This window comes from Ranitomeya variabilis, chromosome 8 (genome assembly GCF_051348905.1).
Source record: "Ranitomeya variabilis isolate aRanVar5 chromosome 8, aRanVar5.hap1, whole genome shotgun sequence".
NCBI classification, from domain to species: domain Eukaryota; kingdom Metazoa; phylum Chordata; class Amphibia; order Anura; family Dendrobatidae; genus Ranitomeya; species Ranitomeya variabilis.
The window spans coordinates 9,372,573-9,394,790 of record NC_135239.1 but is presented as its reverse complement, the minus strand read 5'-3'; the positions used below and the strand labels follow the sequence as shown (position 1 = coordinate 9,394,790).

Below are 22,218 nucleotides of genomic sequence, written 5' to 3'. Positions count from 1 at the left end.
AATCGCCGCCATCACCAGGTTTCACCAATTCTGATCTATCTCCTGCTTTGTGTTAATCGCTTCATGTCCTCATTTCAATGTTCGCTTTCTTCTTTATTTTTGTCTTTTTAATTATGGATTTCAACTTTCCTACTAAAGGGACAGCTTCATACCTCTGCTTGATCACCACTGGAACCTGGAACGAAAGGGGCCCAGATCTTAGCAATTGCACCTCACATTGGGTCAACCAACTGGCTCAGAAGGTGGGTTAGATAAGCTAATGGGGTTTGTTGGATGAAGTTCTTTCAACCTATTAACTAGATCTCTTATTGCCAAGGATATTCATTGTATTTCCTGACTATTTTTTATGATGTTGTGCTACAGATTCGGAGTGGAGAAAATGCTGCTAACCTTGCGAACGATTTGGCAAAATTCACTAAAGAGCCAGTGTTTGCCGGGGACATCAGCTCCACGATTAGACTCATGGAACAGCTGGTGGACATCTTAGATGCTCAGTTGCAGGAGCTGAAGCCTAGCGAGAAAGACTCTGTTGGTCGCAGCTATAATAAGGTAAGGAACCCTTTTTGTATCAGTCGGTGGAAGGTTTTATGGATATGTTAGATCTTGGTTGTCAATCACCATAAATGGTTCTGGAGTTAATCCCTGAGGACTTGTTCTTGCCTACATGCATCTAGTCAATGATCAGATTTTGGCTTTTAGGTTTTTGAACATTTTCATGAGAACATACAAAAGTTAGCCATTGCTTAAAATGGCGGATTATTAGAAGTCTGCTTCCTTATTGCCTTTGACTACTTGCATATTATTTCTCAATATGGCTGCCTTGTGCTTTTACAGCTGCCAGATCTGTTTAAATGCTGGTTTTACATTTCTGAAAAGTATTTTTCAATCTAATGTTCTGGTTCTCTTTCTGCAAAGCTGCAAAAGCGAGAGAAGACTTGCAGAGTTTACTTAAAGGTATTATTTCCAATTACCTCCCTATGTCTTGTGCTTCCCTTCTTCCACGCTGCGCATCTGTCTGTCTTTGATGCTCAGCAGCCAGCCTGCATAGACTCAGCCCAGAGCTGGAGGAACTTCATGAATACCTTGCAATTACCTGAACGGCTGCGCTGCACGCATCAAAATTCGGTGACTGCAGTACGTATGCATGTAACAAAGCGCTGTGATAGACTGCACCGCCACAAACGTGTTTATGAACAATCACTGTGCCATCAGCCTGCGTATGAACAGGTGCACAACACGGCTCACCCTTTATCTTTGACTGCTGAGCATTGAAACTGACCATGATTTGTAATTTAAGGGAAAAAAAATCTGTTTTTACTGCACTGGCATTTCTAATTTTCCCTTTTATGTATCACTCCTGTCACCAGCAGCTCTGTATTATGCCGCTTCTTGACCTTAATTTCTGACCGGTGTCATTTGTGTTGCTCTCAAATGAATGAGTTCCTTGGTCCCGATAAGAAAAATAAACTGCTCTTAAAATTACCAACCAAACGCCGTCTTCCACTATGCAAATGAAACAATTCGCTTCCTGGTGACAGAGGACTCATTTGAACTTGAGATTAGAAGCCTCAATCTGTGTTTCTTTGTGACTAATGAAGCCGGCCTCGACAGAGCAATTTCTGTCTCACTTCAGTTAATGGCTAAAGCCGTATCAACTGGAGCTTTCGACTGTTCTGCTTCTTCTGTTAGAGCAGGAGAAACCCGTCAGTGGCATTCGGACGCGTCTCCGGCACGACCTGCAAGGATCGTTGACTGGTTTTGCAGGAATAAAGTATATTAAGATGGATTATAGTAATTAATCTTCGCCTTGCAGATGCTTCAGGACCACCTTTAACTTTCACACTCTTCTCTCTAAACTGTGGAGTAGTAGACAACTATTATCCTCTATAAGCTGCCCTGAGTGTATTCTTTGGGATAATAAGCTGAAAATTACAATTTTAGTTTTGGTTCACCCATATCTAGGCTCCTTTTGTGGAATTTAAATGATGCTTCCTGGTCTCGTGGAAATTTTTTTTGGCATTTGACCTTTGGGGATGCTGGCTCAGCACAAGGGTTCTGGTTTGGGAGGTTTCCATTTTTAAAGCTAATGGAAAGTGTGTTTGACAGTTGGTGTTTTTCTTGGAGCATTTTGGTCTTTACCACTTATTAAACCAATTATAGCTGCTATTGGCATCGGTGAATGCCGCTCTAGGAACATCTCCATTTCTATTCACCCATCTGTTTAGTCAATGATGGCATGATGAGAAAACTCTTCCCCAATGACCCTTCAGATGGAAAGTGTCCATTATTTAAGGCACTGATTATTCTTCCATGATCAATATGAAAAAATTGTTCCATGTAATCAACGCAATGATCCACTGATCGGAATAACCATTTGCTTGTCTTGTAAGATGAGGCACACCCTTTGGGTAGCGAACAGTCTACAATTGTTAGATTTGTCCAAAATGGCTTTCCTCCCGAAAAGTAGGGATTCTGATATGAAACGGTAGATACGTAGGCCTTTGTCCTCTTGATATGTGTCATAGTCCTCTTTTCCTGTGATATCACATACCTTGCTTCTACAATTTTCCTGGCCACATGCCCGCCTTTGGCAGGGATACCTCCGTACTTGGCTCCTTTTGGCTTGGATGTCTGGGCATAAAGTCTAAGTGAAGTAACTTGTGTAGATAGGCATTCTTTAATAGGCGGTTCAGCCCTACTTTTTTTTTTTCCTTATGGCAAGTTGCCTGGTTTAAATACAGTTGAAACACACATAAAATGCCTGTTTAGACATTCCCTGGCAAGTTAATATAAGCCTTAAATACAGCATGACCAATAATTACCAAAGTATTTTTCTGTCGGCTATATTTCCTTTTATTCGCCTTGATTTATCCTTTCTAGTTAATGACAAGCTTGCAATTCATTTATTTAAGTTCCTGCTCGTGATTTTATTTTCTGCACGTGATTCATTCATTCCAGGTGTACATGTACTTTATGACAATGGACTTTTTGCAAACTGATCCAACATTTGGTACTTATATGTTGGATTACAGTTGTCCCTAAATAGCTCGATGTTCACAATGTCCTAACGCTGACGTCTATTTTCGCAGGCCATTGTGGACACTGTGGACAACTTACTAAGGTTCGATGCTTTGGAGTCATGGAGAGACATGAATTCATCAGAGCAAGCCCACGCCGCCACAATGTTACTGGATACCCTCGAGGAAGGTGCATTCGTACTGGCGGACAACCTGGCGGACCCTACAAGAGTAACCATGCCTACAACCAATATCGGTAAGAACGCATGTAGGCATAGCTGTAGCGTTTCATAGCCGGGTGTTGCTCGTCATCCTTGCAATTATTAAACTTCCTTAATTGCTAATTAACGAGGGAGGTTTCCTGTGATTCTTGCGATTATTAATTGAATTTTGTTTTAGAGTTGATTGTACAGGGAGGGCAATCTGTGTAAATAGGTTCCCTCAGCAAAGTAAAGTTTAGCTTAGGGAGCGTGAATCGGAGGCTTTGAAAATTCCCAGGTTCGCAGGTATATTGAGTTGTTCTAAGCCTATCTAATACCAAAGGAGCTAAAAACCAGAATATCTTGTAACGTAACATTATAACGCTATTAAACAGTGTTCTGCTGTGGGGCTGCAGATTTAGATTTCAATGTGCCTTTTCATATAACTTAAGCACAGTTTTCTATTAACAAGAGACTAACAGAGCCGTTCCACTGTTTCCCCTGCACACATGTTGAGGGAGCTCATAATAGCTGCATTGTAACACCGCTGTCGTCTTTCTCGACTCTTGTTCACCGTAACCAGTTCTCGAAGTGGCTGTGCTCAATACAGAGGGCCAGGTGCAAGAGTTGAGATTTCCTCAGGGCAACAATGAAGATAACCTGATCCAGCTCTCTGCAAACACCGTCAAACAGAACAGCAGGAATGGTAAGTTGCCGGGCACATGGTCCAACCTCTATTGTTCCAACTCTCAGATCTGTAACCTTAGCATTGGAATTGTTTATTAGCAAATGGCGATTCCTTTAAGAGCTGCAAAAACATCTGTAGAGCAGCTCTCGTTTCTGCTGGGCTTCGCTTTAATGAGGGTCTGCGGATTTGACTTGTTGGAGCAACCTGGCAATGGCAGGAAAACTGCGTGGTATTTGCTCATTTTTTTTTTCCTCCTCCCGTTGTCTTTCAGGTTTGGCCAAGTTGGTCTTCATCAAGTACAAAAGCCTGGGTCAGTTCCTCAGCACAGAAAATGCCACCATCAAACTGGGCAGCGATCTAGCTGGTCGAAACAGCACACGTATCGCCGTCAACTCCGACGTGATCGCAGCTTCCATAAACAAGGAATCTAGCCGCGTGTTCTTGACGGACCCCGTGTATTTCACACTGAAGCACATCGATGTGAGTAGTAGCCATGTTGGAAATTAATTTGGGATGAGAGCAATGAGGTGTTGGACTATTAAAGAAAAAGTTTCCATCAGGATTGGAAATGTGCCTCAGGGTCACAAGGAGAATTTCTTTCAGACATCGAACATAAAATTAAATGAAACTCGGATCAGTGATTATTAGAACTTAAGTGTATTCTTAATGAAAGCTAATTCAGTAGCAACATGAAAATGTAAATGAGTCTAATTCATTTGTGAGCGAAAATTAACTCTTACCTTAGCAGCAGGGCAGCTCAATCTAAACTCTGATTACTCTGTATAAATTAGCAGGTCTAGATGCCTCCAAGTGTAAAATCAGCTTTGGATGCCAACGTTATGTAAATTCTGGCAGTCGCTGGGATTTTTTTTTTTTGTCCTTGAGTGTTAGTTACCTTAACGTGATGAAGAGCTTAGGTGCCTCGATCCAACTAGTGTCAATGCCCAGAAACTGATGTCTCGCTACTTCTTTAAATGGATTCTTTGACCATAACTTGGGTCAAATTTTTTCTTTATTAAGAAGCTGATAGTAAAAAATAAATCAGTAAGGTCAGGTTCATGTAAGATAGGTTGGTATGGCTTTTTTTAACCCAACCTAATGAGTTGTGCTTTAACACTTTGATAGATTTGGACTGGCCTACCAACCAAATGGATCTTCCAGTTGGCCAATCAGTCACAGACCTGAAAAGTATATTCAGTTTCATAGTTTTTAATCATAAAGATAGACTTGAGTCCATTGAGTTCAACTTATAGTTTGACATGTTGATCCAGAGGAAGCAAAACCCCCTGGGGCAGATGCGTTAAAGAACTGCCCACATCACCAAACCTTGCAGGATTTTTATGTCTCAGGTTCAACAGGATTGTGCAGCTCTTCTTCCACCCAGTCTGAAATTAGGTCTGGTGAGATGCTGCTGCACACCAGACCAAACGTGTTCAAGACCCAAATCAAGCCATAATCTTATGCATTAGTGATCCTAGTGTGCGGGTCTCTCACACGACCACATTGTTATTGATGCATTGTTTTTGGATACATCCACACGGGACAGGAAGAATTCAACTAAGGTCTCAGCAAACCTTCAACAAAATCCACATCTGTGACTTGCTTTTTCTGCCATAGACTTCACTTTCTACATTGAAAGAGTGGAAATCTGCAACAGAAACTCACATTTTCCTTGCGGAAAAAATTCTGCTTCACGTTGATCCCACTAGTTCAAGTTTCATCCTCAGGCCTGAAGCTGTAATCCACTGCGGATATTCTATGCATAAATTTGCGCTGAAGATCCACAGTATTTCCAATAGGGAAGAGTCAACAGCCTTACTACTTGGACGAGGATCTTGACACAATGCTCGGACTGGCTGACTGCTCTCTTGACCACAAGCGTGACAGCTTATGTTTCTATGCAACTGTCACGCTCAGGTCGGATGAGCCGACAGCCAGTCTGAGCATTGCATTGCGATCCTCGTCCATGTTATGCTGCCGTCAGACTCTTCCCTTATTGTGAATTCGCATTTTCTCTGTCTTTATCCCTTCTTTCAAAAAGCGAATTAAGAAAGTAAGCCGTCGTAGAATTCAAAATGGTTGCCCATGTTTGTAGGCCGACTCATTGTTAAGTTTTTTGGATGGCTCCACTCGGTATATGAATTAGTAGGATGTTCTCTTCTTCTTACCTTCTGGCTTTGGTGGCTATACTTTTGAAGAGATAGGATTTCCTGACATCGGGCATCACTATTTCTGTCCTGTTGGGTTTACACATGTCCCAATTAACTGGCTCCCATGTTCCATTACATCTTTTTTGCTTTTGAACACGAGACAGAACCTGTTCCCTGTGAAGACATGGATTAGCATGTGCAAATTATTTTTAACGAGACGACTTATTACGGTTTAAATGTTCTATACGTCTTCATTATGTGTTAAATGCAAACGAAAGAAAAAAAAATCCTGAACGTATTTAAAAGAAAATCTTAATACTTACAATTTTCTTAGACAATTTGACCCATGGATGCAAAACTGCAAGAAATAAACACAATTATTAATTTAAAGGACGAGTATAAAACAAGAATGAAAAAAAAACATATCGGAGGGTTCTAAATACATTGTAGAATTTTTTTTTCGTCTTCATTTGCTATAACTCACGGGAAGCCAACAAGTTGCTTTTTGGGTATTTTTTCTTTTGTATGTTTTTTTTTCCTTCTCTGAGCTGGAAGTAGATGCAGTGATTATTGTGGAGTTTGTTGCTCTCCTTAGTCAGCTCCCTTACTGTGTAACACTGAGTAGATTTCTGTAGTGCTTTATCTCATTCAGCGCTAAATAATGGATTTTCTGTCCTTGAAAGAAAAGTGCTGCAGCTAAGAGCTGTTAAAAAAAAAAAAAAAAAAAGAACCTTGGAGACTTGGAATGATCCTGATAACGGGGAATAAGATCTAAAGCACGTTCTGTTCGAAAGTTTAGACGAGGCTTGTTCATTGTGTCTGCTTCTTAGTGAACCCATAGGCTGCTTTCCGATATTGGTGCAGCCCACACAATGGCCGCCTCCATTAAACAAGGTCTGGATCGTTTTAACAATCCTGCTACATCTTCAGGGTTCTCCACCATTAAACTACTCATTGTTTTGTTGATTGGTTCCATAACCTTTCAGGTGCCAGCGTTCAGATATTTAGCCCTGGCTTTCCTTAATTTTTTATTGTAATTTTTCGTAACCACTTGTTTTGTTTTTGTTTTTTTTTTATTGGTTTTCAAAAATGTCTTCTCTCTTCATTGGGAACAATGTTGGCTTCCTACTACACATCGTACTGTAGGAACCAAACCTAAACCCTTGACCTGTACCTAAGAAGTGAGATAGAAGGCCACAGCATGATTTTCTGAATCGTTTAGTTAGTCGAGACTTAGTTTCCAAACTATAAAATGTCAATTCTCCACCGCGAAGTTCTAGAATGATGAATTGTTGATTTCTCTACTTGATGCCGTCTACAATTATAAAATGTATTTCGCCTTCCTGGATTTGTAGTTTCCAAAGTATAAAATGTAAATTCTCCATCACGAAGTTTTAGATCATAGACTTTTTGATTTTTGTAATTCATATCTTCTTGGTTTTAATATCTTTTCTTACTTTCTTTCTCAGCCTCACAATTATTTTAATGCCAATTGCTCTTTTTGGAATTACTCCGAGAGAACGATGATGGGATATTGGTCCACACAGGGTTGTCGTTTGATAGAAACCAATCTGACTCACACAACCTGCGCCTGCAGCCACTTAACCAATTTTGCCATACTCATGGCCCATCGGGAGATTGTTGTAAGTATCGTCTTGGCATTTGATAAAACTGTAAAACCTAAAACCACAAAATAATGATAATGTGTCATTTGTTTCTTAGTTTAGTGTGCATGTTGCTGTGTACAGAGATGACATTAAGCTCTAGGGTGTTTGTGTAAGGACGCAATCGGAATTGTACTTGGATGAGTGAGCTTCAGTTTACGTACGGGAAAAGGACAGGAGTGGGTTGGAAAAAGGAAGTCTGGCGATTGTGAGAACAATAGGTTCACGTTAAGGCATCTAGGAATTTCTTGGATGATGGATATGATTAACATGCCTTCCAACATTTACATTCTTTGCAAGATCTTATAATTAAACTTATCAGACTTAGTTTTGCTTCTTCCCCGCTTCCCCATGCTGTATAGTAAAGTAAGGTTTCATGCTTGACCTGCGTTTTCTTTTCCAGTACAAGGACAGTAGACACGGACAGTTCTTAGATGTCATCACACGAATGGGAATAGTCATCTCCCTGGTCTGTCTCGCCATTTGTATTTTTACCTTCTGCTTCTTCCGTGGTCTTCAGAGCGATCGAAATACAATACACAAAAACCTTTGCATCAACCTGTTCATTGCAGAATCTTTGTTCTTGATCAGCATTGATAAAACAAGCAATGTGGTAAGGATTCTAGTTTACCATAAAAGACCTGTTTCTCCTGCTTCCTTTAAGGTTTTTTTTGCCACTTTTGAAAAGTTTACAGGGTAGGGATAGTTATTAATCAAATAAAGAAGCATTGCTGCTCCAATAGCCTCCTTCAGGACCGGAAGTGATGACATCTCGACCACAAGTCACCTGACTGCATTGCCCACCGATTACCTGCAGGGTGGATAAATGGGACCTCGTCACTTCCCAGCAGAGACCATTTGAGCTATAACCATGGAGAGATGGATAATTCCAATGGTATTTTTTCTAAGGGCTACATACAGTGTTTCCCTGAAAATAAGACACATTATTTTATTATTTTTTGCTCCGAAAGATGGGTTAGGGCTAGTGTTGAGCGATACCGTCCGATACTTGAAAGTATCGGTATCGGAAAGTATCGGCCGATACCGGCAAAGTATCGGATCTAATCCGATACCGATACCCGATACCAATACAAGTCAATGGGACTCAAGTATCGGACGGTATCCCTGATGGTTCCCAGGGTCTGAAGGAGAGGAAACTCTCCTTCAGGCCCTGGGATCCATATTAATGTGTAAAATAAAGAATTAAAATAAAAAATATTGCTATACTCACCTCTCCGACGCAGCCTGGACCTCCCCGAGGGAACCGGCAGCGTTGTTTGCTTAAAATGCGCGCTTTTACTTCCTTCCGTGACGTCACGGCTTGTGATTGGTCGCGTGCCGCCCATGTGGCCGCGACGCGACCAATCACAGCAAGCCGTGACGTAATTTTCAGGTCCTCAATGCCTAATTCTAGGCATTCATGATTTTAAAATTACGTTCCGGCTTGTGATTGGTCGCGTCGCGGTCACATGGGCGACGCGACCAATCACAAGCCGTGACGTCACGGGAGGCAGGAGACGCGCGCATTTTTAAAATTACGTCACGGCTTGTGATTGGTTGCGTGCCGCCCATGTGACCGCGACGCGACCAATCACAGCAAGCCGTGACGTAATTTTCAGGTCCTGAATGCAGAAATAGGCATCAGGACCTGAAATTACGTCACGGCTTGCTGTGATTGGTCGCGTCGCGGTCACATGGGCGGCACGCAACCAATCACAAGCCGTGACGTAATTTTAAAAATGCGCGCGTCTCCTGCCTCCCGTGACGTCACGGCTTGTGATTGGTCGCGTCGCCCATGTGACCGCGACGCGACCAATCACAAGCCGGAACGTAATTTTGAAATCATGAATGCCTAGAATTAGGCATTGAGGACCTGAAAATTACGTCACGGCTTGCTGTGATTGGTCGCGTCGCGGCCACATGGGCGGCACGCGACCAATCACAAGCCGTGACGTCACGGAAGGAAGTAAAAGCGCGCATTCTAAGCAAATAACGCTGCCGGTTCCCTCGGTAAGGTCCAGGCTGCGTCGGAGAGGTGAGTATAGCAATATTTTTTATTTTAATTCTTTATTTTACACATTAATGTTGTTTCGATACCGATACCCGATACCACAAAAGTATCGGATCTCGGTATCGGAATTCCGATCCCCGCAAGTATCGGCCGATACCCGATACTTGCGGTATCGGAATGCTCAACACTAGTTAGGGCTTATTTTCAGGGGATGTAATTTTTTTTTCCATGGACAACAATTCAGTTATTTTGAAAAAAAAAAAAAAGAAAATTAACATTTATTCAAATGTAATCATGTTATCACATACACTGCACATACGCGCACTGCACATACACATGTACGTACGCGCACTGCACATACACATGTACATACGCACACGGCACATATGGTATATAGCACCCTGTCTCCCACAGTTGCAGGACCTTTGGTGACGACATGTTCACATGACTGTGATGTTGCCAAAGGTCCTTAAACAGTCTTAACTTCGGAATAGAAATGCTGGGGGCCCCTAAGAGAGTTGGGTTCCTGGGCAATGGTCCAGTATTTACCCTCCTCCCCAACTCTGGACTTGGCAGTAACTAAGGCTTTTTTTTGGAGTAGGGCTGGTATATCAAGCATACTTCAAAAATTCTATAAAATCATTCTATGGTTTATTTTGGGGGAAACACAGTGCTTGCTATACTGATTAGAAACGAGCGCATCGATTCACAGGAACCTGTTCCAGCTTCAGAATTTGACGGTTGCTGAATGGGAGCCCTACGACCTGTCTCCTACCTACCAGCATTCTTATGGCCTCTTCTGATTACTAGGCCCGGCCATATGTGCAACAGACCGCAACGATGAGATTGCGCCAGAATTCCAGCAAGTAGAAGGCAATTCGCAAGGCTCCTGTCCATCCATGATGGATTGTTGATGTGGCCACTAATAGTCTTCTGTAGGCACATTGGGGCATTGTCTGATAGTTCTTGGATCTTCTCTTTTTCCTTAGATCGCCTGTGCTATTCTCGCTGGTCTCCTTCACTACTTCTTCCTGGCGGCCTTCGCCTGGATGTGCCTGGAAGGAGTCCAGCTTTACCTCATGCTCGTGGAAGTATTTGAAAGTGAATATTCAAGAAAAAAGTATTACTACGTCGTCGGTTACCTCTTCCCTGCTGTTGTGGTTGGCGTCTCGGCCGCTATTGACTACAAAAGTTATGGAACCGAGAAAGCGTAAGTATAAAAGTGCCAGAACTTCACATGTAGATGTTTCCAACCAGGGCCCTGTATTGTTCCTCAGAAATCACCATTTGATGCTCTGGATTCTCCAATGTCTCTGATTACCACAGTTTTATTGAATTTTGTAAATTTTGCGCACATGGATTATGACTTTTTAAAGATTTTCAGAGTGTTGCAGAGACTTGATGAGCGTCCCTCTAGAAATATGCCTTGTAGATCTAAAGTCATCACAGAGCACCGGCAAGAACTACATTGACCGGCACCAGTCATAAATGGGTTGTCCCATGTGTGAATTTAAACCTATCAATTAAAGCCTTTAGGTGGAAGTTCCCATTCATTGCAGTGTTGAATGACTTTGTGCGTTCCACCATTTTTCATTGACCGATCATCACTGAATGTCCTGAAAAATAATAGTAGAAGTATAAAAATGTCATATTTCATCTGCTCTGGACTTAAAATCTCTTCACCTTAACCAACTTCCAAGGAGAATTACGAGGCCGTGGGAGATTGTTTATCAGACCCCGTCGTGACAGCTGAAATGTACTTATATTAACAGACAATATATTCCACCAGTAATGTTGGAGCGCAATAATAGAGCGGCTCCGTGTGACGCCTGGACTGATAACTTTATGCATCATTTAGCCTAATATCCAATGTTTCTGATTTTCTTCTCTCCTTTTTTTTCCGCTCCTTAAGTCCCACTTGGGTTATTTATTAATATCCTACTGGTTTTCAGCAGAACATGACAGCTGAGCATTTTATGTCTGTTACATTCCAGCGAGACGCCTACTTTGCATATGCCGTAAAGATAAAAGGCCAAACTTGTGGATTACAAGAGAATAGTCCAGCCAAAAATCAAATGGAGCACCCTTTTTATATATTTATCTTTTTAGTAATTGCTCAGATCACGGATCTCCCGCAGAGATATTAATCTATAAATCAAGTAATGAGCAGAGTAAATGGATGATCCCCTTGTAGCGGAGTCAGATGGCCGCGCCGTGGTTCACTGACAGCCCCTCTGTCTGCTCGGCAGACATTCCCCAGTGCCCACATCACGTTGGCACGTCGCGGCGCAGAGATGATTGGTGCCGGGAACTTTTTGTTATGAAGTGTGATTTTCTAGCTCATTTGTATTAATTTTATGCTTTTCCATTTGGAAGGTGCTGGCTGAGGGTAGACAACAACTTCATCTGGAGTTTTATTGGTCCAGTGGCTTTCATTATTCTGGTAAGATGTTCTCCTCCTTATCTGTACGGTAATTTCATTTGTCATTTCTCTGTGAGGATCCTATTAATGGGCCGAATCACAAGTCAAGCGCTTATCCTTTGTATAGGGATTATTCCTTATATTATACTGAGGTTTTTTTGGGGGGGGTTAAGGCGAAGTTAACCAGTCTGATATTAACCTGGTATTTATGTCATAAATGTATTTTATAGGAAATTCATTAATTGATTAATTGCAATGAAGAAAAAAATCTCAAACCGGACTTATAGCCAAATGATAAAAAATAAATGGCCATTTGCACCATTGGGTTTTTTTCAGAAATAGGGGAGAATTTACCATCGTTCCCTCCCGGTTTACATTTACCATGTTGAAAGCTTCTAATATTTGTTTCAAGTTTTAGTTACTTGAAATTTTCCTGCTTTTTGCTCTATTTCATCGGCCCCAGAAAAAAAAAAAGTTGTGCAGATCTTAGGAGCATGGAGATAAATTCCCTAGAATGTTCACTAGAAAATAATATAAACTGTGGGTGTAATCTAGGCCAAGTCATGGCTGCTGCTGACTTCTTCTTCTGGGGGAGGTACCATCCAAAAGATCTTTATTATGAGGAGATCAAGACTAGTAACATAACTTCCTCTAAAAACTATTTTTTTTGTTAGAAATTTATTAAAAAAAAAAAAATAGCTTCAAAAACCACACAGAATCCGAAAGTCTGAACTTGGCTGTCCTCATGGTGTGCCTCCTGGTATAAGGTTCATCAGGAGGCCATGCTGAAGGATGCTGTTTGATGGAGCGGTTATCCCGAGCAGGATATCTAAAGGACACTACTTTATTAGTGTTTTATGTTGATTCATAAGGGAGTTTTCCTGCCCTTGAAAATATTTTTTGCAGTTTTAGGATGGTCCAGACTACCTTATTACAAAGTATACGGAACCCTACCACATACCCGGAATTTGGGTTCCACCTTAATTTACACTAGCGCTTTCTAATCTGTTGTTTTTGTATTACGTACTAGACCGTATGTCTACATTGTATCGGGATTTATTTTGTTTATTTCTTATGAATTTGGTGAATCTGTGGACTAGTGTGACCTATTTTTAGATAGGTTAGGGTTCACCGGGGGGATAGCCAACGAGGAGCTGGTGCGCCACTCTCGTGACCTTACGGTGCCAACCTCCGCAGCTTAGGCAGGTGTCATGTTTAGGAAAAGATCGCTTAACATTTGGGTCCAATTAAAATCCTTATCCCTAATGTAAACACGTGGACCAGTTTAGGAGTCGATTCCTTCACCGTGCTGTGCATTGATCACTGGTTATATAGATATATATATAGATAGAGATATATTTAGACTATTTTGTATTGTGTGTGGTTTTTGAAAGTATTTTTTTAATATGTTTCTAATAAAAAAAATTGTTTTCATGGTAATTTATTAAGCGTCCAAAAGATGCCCCAAATGTATTATCCAGTGTGACTCTTACTACATTTGGCTCATCTTCCTTCTTGAGGCTGGGGTATGACACGCCGGTCCTGATAAATTTACTCTGTTATTTTTCCTGTTTTTTTTTTTTTTTTTAATATAGAGCAGCTCATTTTTTTTCTGCAGTGTTTTTTTTTTTTTTTTTTACTTTTCTGGTGGCGGGTTATCGACGCTTCCTCTAGAGTTGATTTTCTTTTGTCCAGTTTCCATGTATTCTTGCTTCTTTAGATCTCCATTGATTTTTTTTAATTGCAAATTTTAATGTGTTTTGGCAAATTCCACTTGTTCCAGAGTTGGTGTTTCTTTTTGTTAAATTTTTTTATTATTATTTCTAGCTCTTATTGTCCAACACGGTTTTTTTTTGTTTGTTTTTTTAAAGTGGGGCTTTATTCTGTATTTTTCTTATTGCAAATTATGTACGTTTGGAAGGATACTTTTTATATATGATTTATGAATCACATTATTTGTAATTTAAAAGAATACAGGTAAAATCCCACAAAATTCACAAGCATAAGAACACATATTTAAGAAAAAACATAGGAAATATTTGCTAAACATTTTTTACTGAAAAACAGTTAAGGGTAGGTGATAACTTACTGGTTGGTGGGGGTCTGACCTCAGGAACCGCCACTGATCAGCAGAAAAGGGCACTTTTATCGCCAGAATGGACCAGCAGTGCCCACGCTCGTCTGCCACTCCAATCATCCTCTACAGTGCGGCCAGAAAAAAGCCAATCGCAGAGCTCGGACTGAATGAGCAGCGGAGGAGCATGGGCACCGTTACTTCATTCTGCTGATCAGTACTTGTTTTGGTGATTGAATCCTCACCAATCTATAACTTATCACCTAAACTGTGGATGCATAACTTATCTGCACTGGGAAACCTTGATATGAGATATGTCAAGGACTAATCGTCCATTATGCCCACAATTGGCAATGAAAGCTGAAAAGAAAACACCAAATCGTAACTGATTGAAAAACAATTTTGCTAATTTGTATCTTTGTGAGAATCACAATTAATATTTTTTATTGGAGTCCATTATGGCCAAAACGCAAATTATTGTCAACACTGAGTGACCGGTCTCCACTCTAATACCTACCAAATGTGGCCAGATCTGCCCCTGTGGTCCCTAATTGTTCCCTCAGAAGGATTTTATACCATCAGTACAATTTTTACAATAGGAGGTAAATCCCATTCTCCGACCTAATTAGTATTTTTGACTAATCCATAAAGGGCTCTAGTGTAGAAAGGAGCCCGGTGCTACAGACGGACCGCTCTTCTGTAGGATCTACAGTGATAGTAGCTGCTCTTATTGATTATTGGTCATCCTAACAAGTTTTTCACCCGGGTCCTTCTCATTATGAGGCCACTACTGCCATCAAACGTGACAAATTGATGTATTTGCTCCTTGTAAGGAAATCTCAAGTGAGGCTGAACCCTATTAAGTTTCCCCGTTGACTTGTAAAAATGTGTCTAGCCGGTTCCTTATGATGCGTTGATGTCATGATAAAGTGTACACAGCCTGGTGCATCGGCTGGAAACATCTGCGAGTAGTCTTCCTCGGCCTTTATGGAGGTAGCGGGAAGATTTATCGCTCTTCCTGGCCCAGGTTTCTCACCACCTGGAACACATTATAAAGTCGATAACAAATGCGCGCTCCATCTTCGTATCTGTTTAGGAAAATGACAGTGTTTGGGTGGAGACGCCTTCCTGAACTATTAACGGGCCCATCTTCCTAGCGCTCCCACGGGGGACCTCATGTGTCCAACTAAACAGGCTCTACTACTAAAGGCAAGAACAGAAGTTGCCATTGCTCATCACAGGCATTTAGGAAGTTTGGGCTAAAATTACTTGTAGGTGACTTTCCGGGGTTAATTGTGCATGTTGTGTTTTTTTTGTTTTATTTTAATTAACTTGTGTCCCTGATCGATAAAATGATAATGTGGTTCCATGTTAGGGCATGTTAGTTTAGGCTATGGGTTGAACTAGATGGACTAAGGCCATGTGCACACGTTAAGTATTTTTCGCGTTTTTTTCGCGTTTTTTCGCTATAAAAACGTGATAAAAATGCGAAAAAAACGCTTACATATGCCTCCTATTATTTTAAGTGTATTCCGCATTTTTTGTGCAAATGTAGCCTTTTTTTCCGCGAAAAAATCGCATCGCGGAAAAAAAAGCAACATGTTCATTAAAATGCGGAATTGCAGGGGATTCCGCACACCTAGGGGTCCATTGATCTGCTTACTTCCCGCACGGGGCTATGCCCACCATGCGGGAAGTAAGCAGATTATGTGCGGTTGGTACCCAGGGTGGAGGAGAGGAGACTCTCCTCCACGCACTGGGCACCATATAAGTGGTCAAAAAAATAAGAATTAAAATAAAAAACAGTCCTATACTCACCCTCGATGTCTTCCCGCCTCCACTGCACGCTGCCGTTCGGTTCCTGTAGCTGGTGTGCGGTGAAAGACCTGCCGATGACGTCACTGTCCTGTGATTGGTCGTGAGCGGTCATGTGACCGCTCACGTGACCGTGACGTCACGGAAGGTCCTGTGCGCACAGACCAGCTATAGGAAGAGGAACGGACGCCGGTGAGGAGATGTCTGGGTGAGTATAAGCATTTTTTTATTATTTTTAAACATTCTATCTTTTACTATAGATGCTGCATAAGCTGCATCTATAGTAAAAAGTTGGTCACACTTGTCAAACAGTATGTTTGACAAGTGTGACCAACCTGTCAGTCAGTTTTCCAAGCGATGCTACAGATCGCTTGGAAAACTTTAGCATTCTGCAAGCTAATTACGCTTGCAGAATGCTAAAAAAACCGCGAAAAAAACGGAAAAAAAACGCAAAAAAAAAAATGCGGATTTCTTGCAGAAAATTTCCGGTTTTCTTCAGGAAATTTCTGCAAGAAATCCGCAACATGTGCACATAGTCTAATAACTATGTAACTGCAGCCACCTTTCCCAGACAGCAGTCATGTATATTGGAAATTTAATTTTGTTATTTAAAGAAGTTGTCCAACTTTTTTTTATATTATATATAGTGCCCCAATATGCTTTAGTAGTCCCCTTGCTCCTTATTACTGACCAATAGGCACTCGGGGACCATATGGTGTCCTTGTACAGTATGGCCACATGGCAAAGTGCATCAACCTTTCTTCATAGTGGAATTGACCTTGGTCTAACAAAAATATTTTGTGTAGAGTTCCCCTTTAAATTATGGCTAAGTGCTTGTGTTTTTAGTGATGGGGACCATCTTCTCCTGTTTGCTTCGTATTAGTGCACAGTGTGAACAGACTCTTATTAGTAAGATGTGATCTGGTGATTGGGCCAGTGAGACTTATCATAATTTCTTGAGCCCGCTTATGTTGTGTTGGTACATAGTCGATATGATCGCGATGCTCTTTGGACTCTGCCGTGAGCTGTTTTCTAAAGGAAATCTTTTCAATCATCGCAGTATAGACCTGGTCAGACTACTGATCTGAAATACATCTTCCATCTCCTTAAGGAGTCACTCAGCGATAAGCAAGTGATCTGTGAACAGTAAGACTGATCTTCTCTGGTAGATTTCCTCCGAAGGATTTCCCATAATTTCCCCCCCACCCCAATGCAGGTAAAGTGCATCCAGTGCCCACGATCAGCCGCGTCCCGCATTGTTTACCACCGGCTACAATATTATTATCCACCAGTAAATTGTTTAGCCTTGAAAATCTGGGGCCTTAGGGAGCCGTATTCCCAAACTCAAAAGTGAAACAGCAGGTAGCAATCACGTCGGCGTGCCGGAGAGTAATTCTTCTCCGCCAATTGCTTTACCCTCTAGCCGTCCTAAGTTAGTGTCGGGAACCTGATCCTGACTCCGTTGCTTCTCTTGCAGGAATTTTGCTCATGTCGTCGGTGTTGGGATTTGCACAGGAGTTGACATCCTGTATATACATTTTCCCCTCCTGCGTTCCTTTGCACATATAGGATGTGAAGCCGTTGCGGCCTCGCTGTCCTAGTGCCGGCTGCCATTCCTATGGTGGTAGGGTTATTATATCTATGAAGAGGGAGCATGTAAGTAATGAGCGTTGGGATACCATTAGTATGCCTGAAATGGTTTAATGAAATCTTAGATCATGACACGTCAGGATCTGTTCTTATCATTCGGACAGCTCCATCTGCGTCTTTAATAATTAATCCAGTTCACAAAGAGTTCAGTCTCGCGCACTCATTTAGAAACCTTCTTTAGAGAAACACCTCTTTGCCTGCCAGTCCCAGGGAGAAATGGTCTTCTGCCTGGCTAACTGCAAAGATATCGAGACACAAGTGCAGTTTTAGGACCATACACTCGCCAGGTAACAAAAGCTCCAGGGAGGACAATTTGGGTCAGAACATGTGCAGTTCAGCTGGGTTACTTTAGAATAGTGTTTTTCTTCCACTGTCTTATCAGATCCATGTCAGCACTGCAGGCTGTGTGGAATGAATTTTTAAATGCAAGGCGCAGGCAGACATGATTCAATTGAGCAGGTTATAAAACACACAGCAAAACTTGTACGCTGCTTGGGCTGAAGAAGCCGGAACGTCTCGCATGGCATCCTGAGGACAGCCTGGGTCATCCACATAGTCACCACCCGGACTTTATTGAAGGTCTTGGCATATTCGGGCTCAATGGTCAGGGAGCTAAAAAGTAGTATGAGCGCACGAAGATTAAGGTGAAGGATGAGCTAAAGTGAGTAATGTCTGGTACCTGAGGTCGCTCTTGAAAACTGTTATATATTTTTTTTTTTAATGGTTTTTGTTTTGTGGATTTATTTGTATTAATTTTTACTCGTATATCACCATTAACTTCACCGCGCTTTACAGACATCATCACTGTCCCCATTGGGGGTCAATCTAAAAACCCAAAGGAAACCTGTGCAAACATGGGAAAAACATACAAAATCCTTGCAGATATTGTTCTTGGTGGGATTTCAGCCCAGGACCACAGTGCTGCAAAGCTGCAGTGCTAACCACTGAGCCACCGTGCTGCCCTATAGATTGTATTACCCATCCCTCCATCTATTGGATCGACTTATTGGGTTAGTTACATCATTGGAGCTCCTAGCTGCATGAAAAATAGAGCATTTGATGATCTTTTGGTCATCATGTTGGACCTCCTATAGACCTCAATTTTAAAGAATATTTCCAGGATTTACATAGTGAAGACCTACCCATGGAATAAGTACTCAATAACAGATCGGTGGAGGTCCAACTTCTGGCACCACCACTGCTCAGCTGACGGCAGGTCCCTTGAGTGGTGGATGTGAACAGTGTTTGGAGCCTGGTCTCCTCAGCTTTAATGGCTGTACTTGCCTCCTACAGCTTTGATCACATTCACTTCAGTATCTGAGTACGACCACTGCATACATTGTGTACGGAGACGTGAGGTTCTGGCTCTGTACATTGTTTAATTCTGTCCAAAACTGTGTCAATTATAAGTCAGTCTGTGGGGATTCGGGGTGTGAGATGCCAACCAGTTCATTAAATTCACTTCATGATGTTGACATTCACTAAACATGTCAGAAAGGAGTCAACAAGATAGAATTTAGCTTGGAACCAGTGAAGCTTATGTTGTCATTTTGGACGTGTCCACTTCTCTGATACTGGTGGCTATTCTGGTGGTGGTCGTTCCACAAAGTAGCTTGTTCAGATCTAAAATCATAGTGTATGAGGTGAGGTCATTCGCGTTGCCTTCCTTCTGGTGTGTGTTTTTTATAAACTTTCCACTCTGAGTGACTTATACTCATTGTGTTATAGGGATGTGACCTATACAAATGTGGAAAAAGTTGGCCATTGTCTTTGGAGGACAATGCACGTTGAAAAATGAAAACAAACACATCGAATTCCTTGTCTCTGTTGTTATTTTCTTGGAGTCCTTACATGACAGGAATGGCGGATTGCCAAGCTGGAGCATACACCCTCCTAGCAAATCCAACAAACACACATTGTTCTAATTACTCTGGGTGTGGTGAGCAGAATTCGAGGCTTCCTATAGTCTGACTTTTAGCATTTCTCATAAATGCTCCACATCTGGAGGTTCTGCCTGGTAGGTCGGGAAACTGGTGAAGATTGAAATGCCAATTTATAATGCGGAGGAGGATCTCCCGGAGGGTTTATTATGACTTGGAGAAACCTTTTCAGGTTTTGTACAGATAGTTATTTTAATGATTAAAAGACTGATCACCTATTGAACGCGCAGACATCCATCTTCATCCTGGCTCTTCTTACAAGAATTTCTAATTGGTTTAAAGCGAACGTAATTTGTCTTGAGAGCAAGACTAGTATTTCATTTACTAATGTAGCACACGCCAAGTCTTACCCGGACTACTATTGCTACGTAACACCAAATAATGGTTTTATCCTTCTGCGTGTCACCACGTATTTGCATCTAGTCTTGCAGTCACTCCTGATTTCTATGATCACGCATGTGCGTGTCTATATATATATATATATATATATATATATATATATATATATAAATGTGTGTGTGTATATGTATGTGTGCTTGTAATGAAAATTCTGAGGCTGACCCCTCTAGACAACCTGGATTGAATCATAATCCACTATTGGAGATTAATATTTGGTATAATTTTTTAATTGCAACATATTTTTGTACTAGAATCACACATGAACTTTTTCGTGACACTTTTTTTTGTAGCTTTTTTGGCAATTTTTTCTGTCTCTTTTTTTTTTTTTTTTTTTTTTTCCATGTTAGAACATTAGTGGCAGTTTCCGGTTTTGTTTTTAGCAAAGCTTTGAGAATCCAAGAGAAATGGGAAATATTACAGAACAGCTCCATGCTTGTGTCCACTGGGCAACAATGGTGTCCACTGTGAGTTTCATTTTCTGTTCCTGTAATAATTGAAAACAGAACATATGAGTGGAGATGTGAGCCAGCCATGTACTTCTTCTTTCCTGTTCATTCTACTTCTGGATTTGGCTTTAGAAAAAAAAAACCACAACAACCCTTCCCAAGGACCATATCAGTCGTATTTCCAGCCTTAAAGGGGATCTCTCAGCAGAATTTTACCCTCCAAACTATTTATATGCACATGTACTTCTTTCAAACACAAGTTCAGCAATACCTTTACATGGCCGGTCTGCTTCTCCATTACTGAGAAATCAGTGTTTGAATTTTTATGCAAATGAGGCTTAAGAGCTACAGTAGATCTGAAGTCTTTGTCACTCCAGCTCTATTACCGGTTCAGCCCTGCCTCCTCGTGCTGTGTGACTTCAGGAAAATAAGCTGTCTGTTGAGCAGGAGGAGATGGAGCTGGAGTGACAGAGACTTCAGATGTGCCATAGTCATTTCTTATAAATTCATGCGCTGATGTCTCAGTAGCAGAGGAGCGGACCGGCCATGTAAATGGATTGCTGGACTTGTCTTTGAAAGAGCTACATGCACATCTATATAGTTTGAGGTGTGAGATCCTGTTGACTAGGTTTGAGCGACTTTTCATTTTTTGAGATCGAGTCAGGTTTGACGAAACCCGACTTTCTCAAAAGCCGGGTCGAGTGAAATCGGCCGATCTTATTGAAAAGTCGGGGATCGGCCAAAACACGAAACCCAATGCAATTCAATGGGGAAGCATACTTTTTTAATATTTGCTTCAGCGCGATAATGTTGAAAAGCCGGTAATTCAATTGCCGGCTTTTCATTTCTCCTGCCTAAACCCGACATATGAGACATGGTTTACATACAGTAAACCATCTCATATCCCCCTTTTTTTTGCATATTCCACACTACTAATGTTAGTAGTGTGTATGTGCAAAATTTCGGCGCTGTAGCTATTAAATTTAAGGGTTAAATCACGGAAAAAAATGATGTGTTTTTTAACCCTTTCATACAATTGGATTAATAATGGATAGGTGTCATAATTGACGCCTCTCCATTATTAATCTGGCTTAATGTCACCTTACAATAGCAAGGTGACATTAACCCTTCATTACCCCATATCCCACCGCTACAGGGAGTGGGAAGAGAGTGGCCAAGTGCCAGAATTGGCGCATCTTCCAGATGTGCCTTTTCTGGGGTGGCTGGGGGCAGATGTTTTTAGCCACGGGGGGCCAATAACCATGGACCCTCTCCTGGCTATTAATATCTGCCCTCAGGCACTGGCTTTACCACTCTGGCGGAGAAAATTGCGCGGGAGCCCACACCAATTTTTTCCGCAATTTAACCCTTAAATTTAATAGCTACAGCGCCGAAATTTTGCACATACACACTACTAACATTAGTAGTGTGGAATATGCAAAAAAAAAGGGGGATATGACATGTTTTACTGTATGTAAACCATGTCTCATATCATGTCGGGTTTAGGCAGGAGAAATGAAAAGCCGGCAATTGAATTACCAGCTTTTCACATATCTCGCGCTGAAGCAAATGTGTGTGGGGTCGGGTTTCACGAAACCCGACTTTGCTAAAAGTGGGCGACTTTTGAAACGTGCCGATCTTTTTCGCTCAACACTACTGTTGACAGATTTCCCTTTTAAACCATTCTTTTTTTTTTTTTTTTCTTCCTGTTTTAAGGAATAGCCATCTTTAAAGATGAAGCT

The 22,218-nt window shown here is 41.4% G+C and overlaps 1 protein-coding gene across 27 annotated transcripts in view; it reads left to right on the top strand.

Annotated features, from left to right (window-relative positions):
- Positions 1-22,218, top strand: part of ADGRL2 (adhesion G protein-coupled receptor L2) — a 202,702-nt gene that overhangs the window by 157,478 nt on the left and 23,006 nt on the right. For 20 of the 27 annotated variants that reach the window (XM_077277690.1, XM_077277686.1, XM_077277685.1 and 17 more), the window contains exons 7-16: positions 139-242; positions 364-549; positions 916-954; positions 3,090-3,273; positions 3,801-3,923; positions 4,177-4,385; positions 7,525-7,698; positions 8,123-8,332; positions 10,720-10,940; positions 12,107-12,173. In XM_077277690.1, coding sequence (XP_077133805.1) covers positions 139-242; positions 364-549; positions 916-954; positions 3,090-3,273; positions 3,801-3,923; positions 4,177-4,385; positions 7,525-7,698; positions 8,123-8,332; positions 10,720-10,940; positions 12,107-12,173 — 1,517 coding nt within the window. The remainder of the gene's footprint in view (positions 1-138; positions 243-363; positions 550-915; positions 955-3,089; positions 3,274-3,800; positions 3,924-4,176; positions 4,386-7,524; positions 7,699-8,122; positions 8,333-10,719; positions 10,941-12,106; positions 12,174-22,218) is intronic. The other 7 variants (XM_077277691.1, XM_077277688.1, XM_077277687.1 and 4 more) reach the window with 1 other exon arrangement.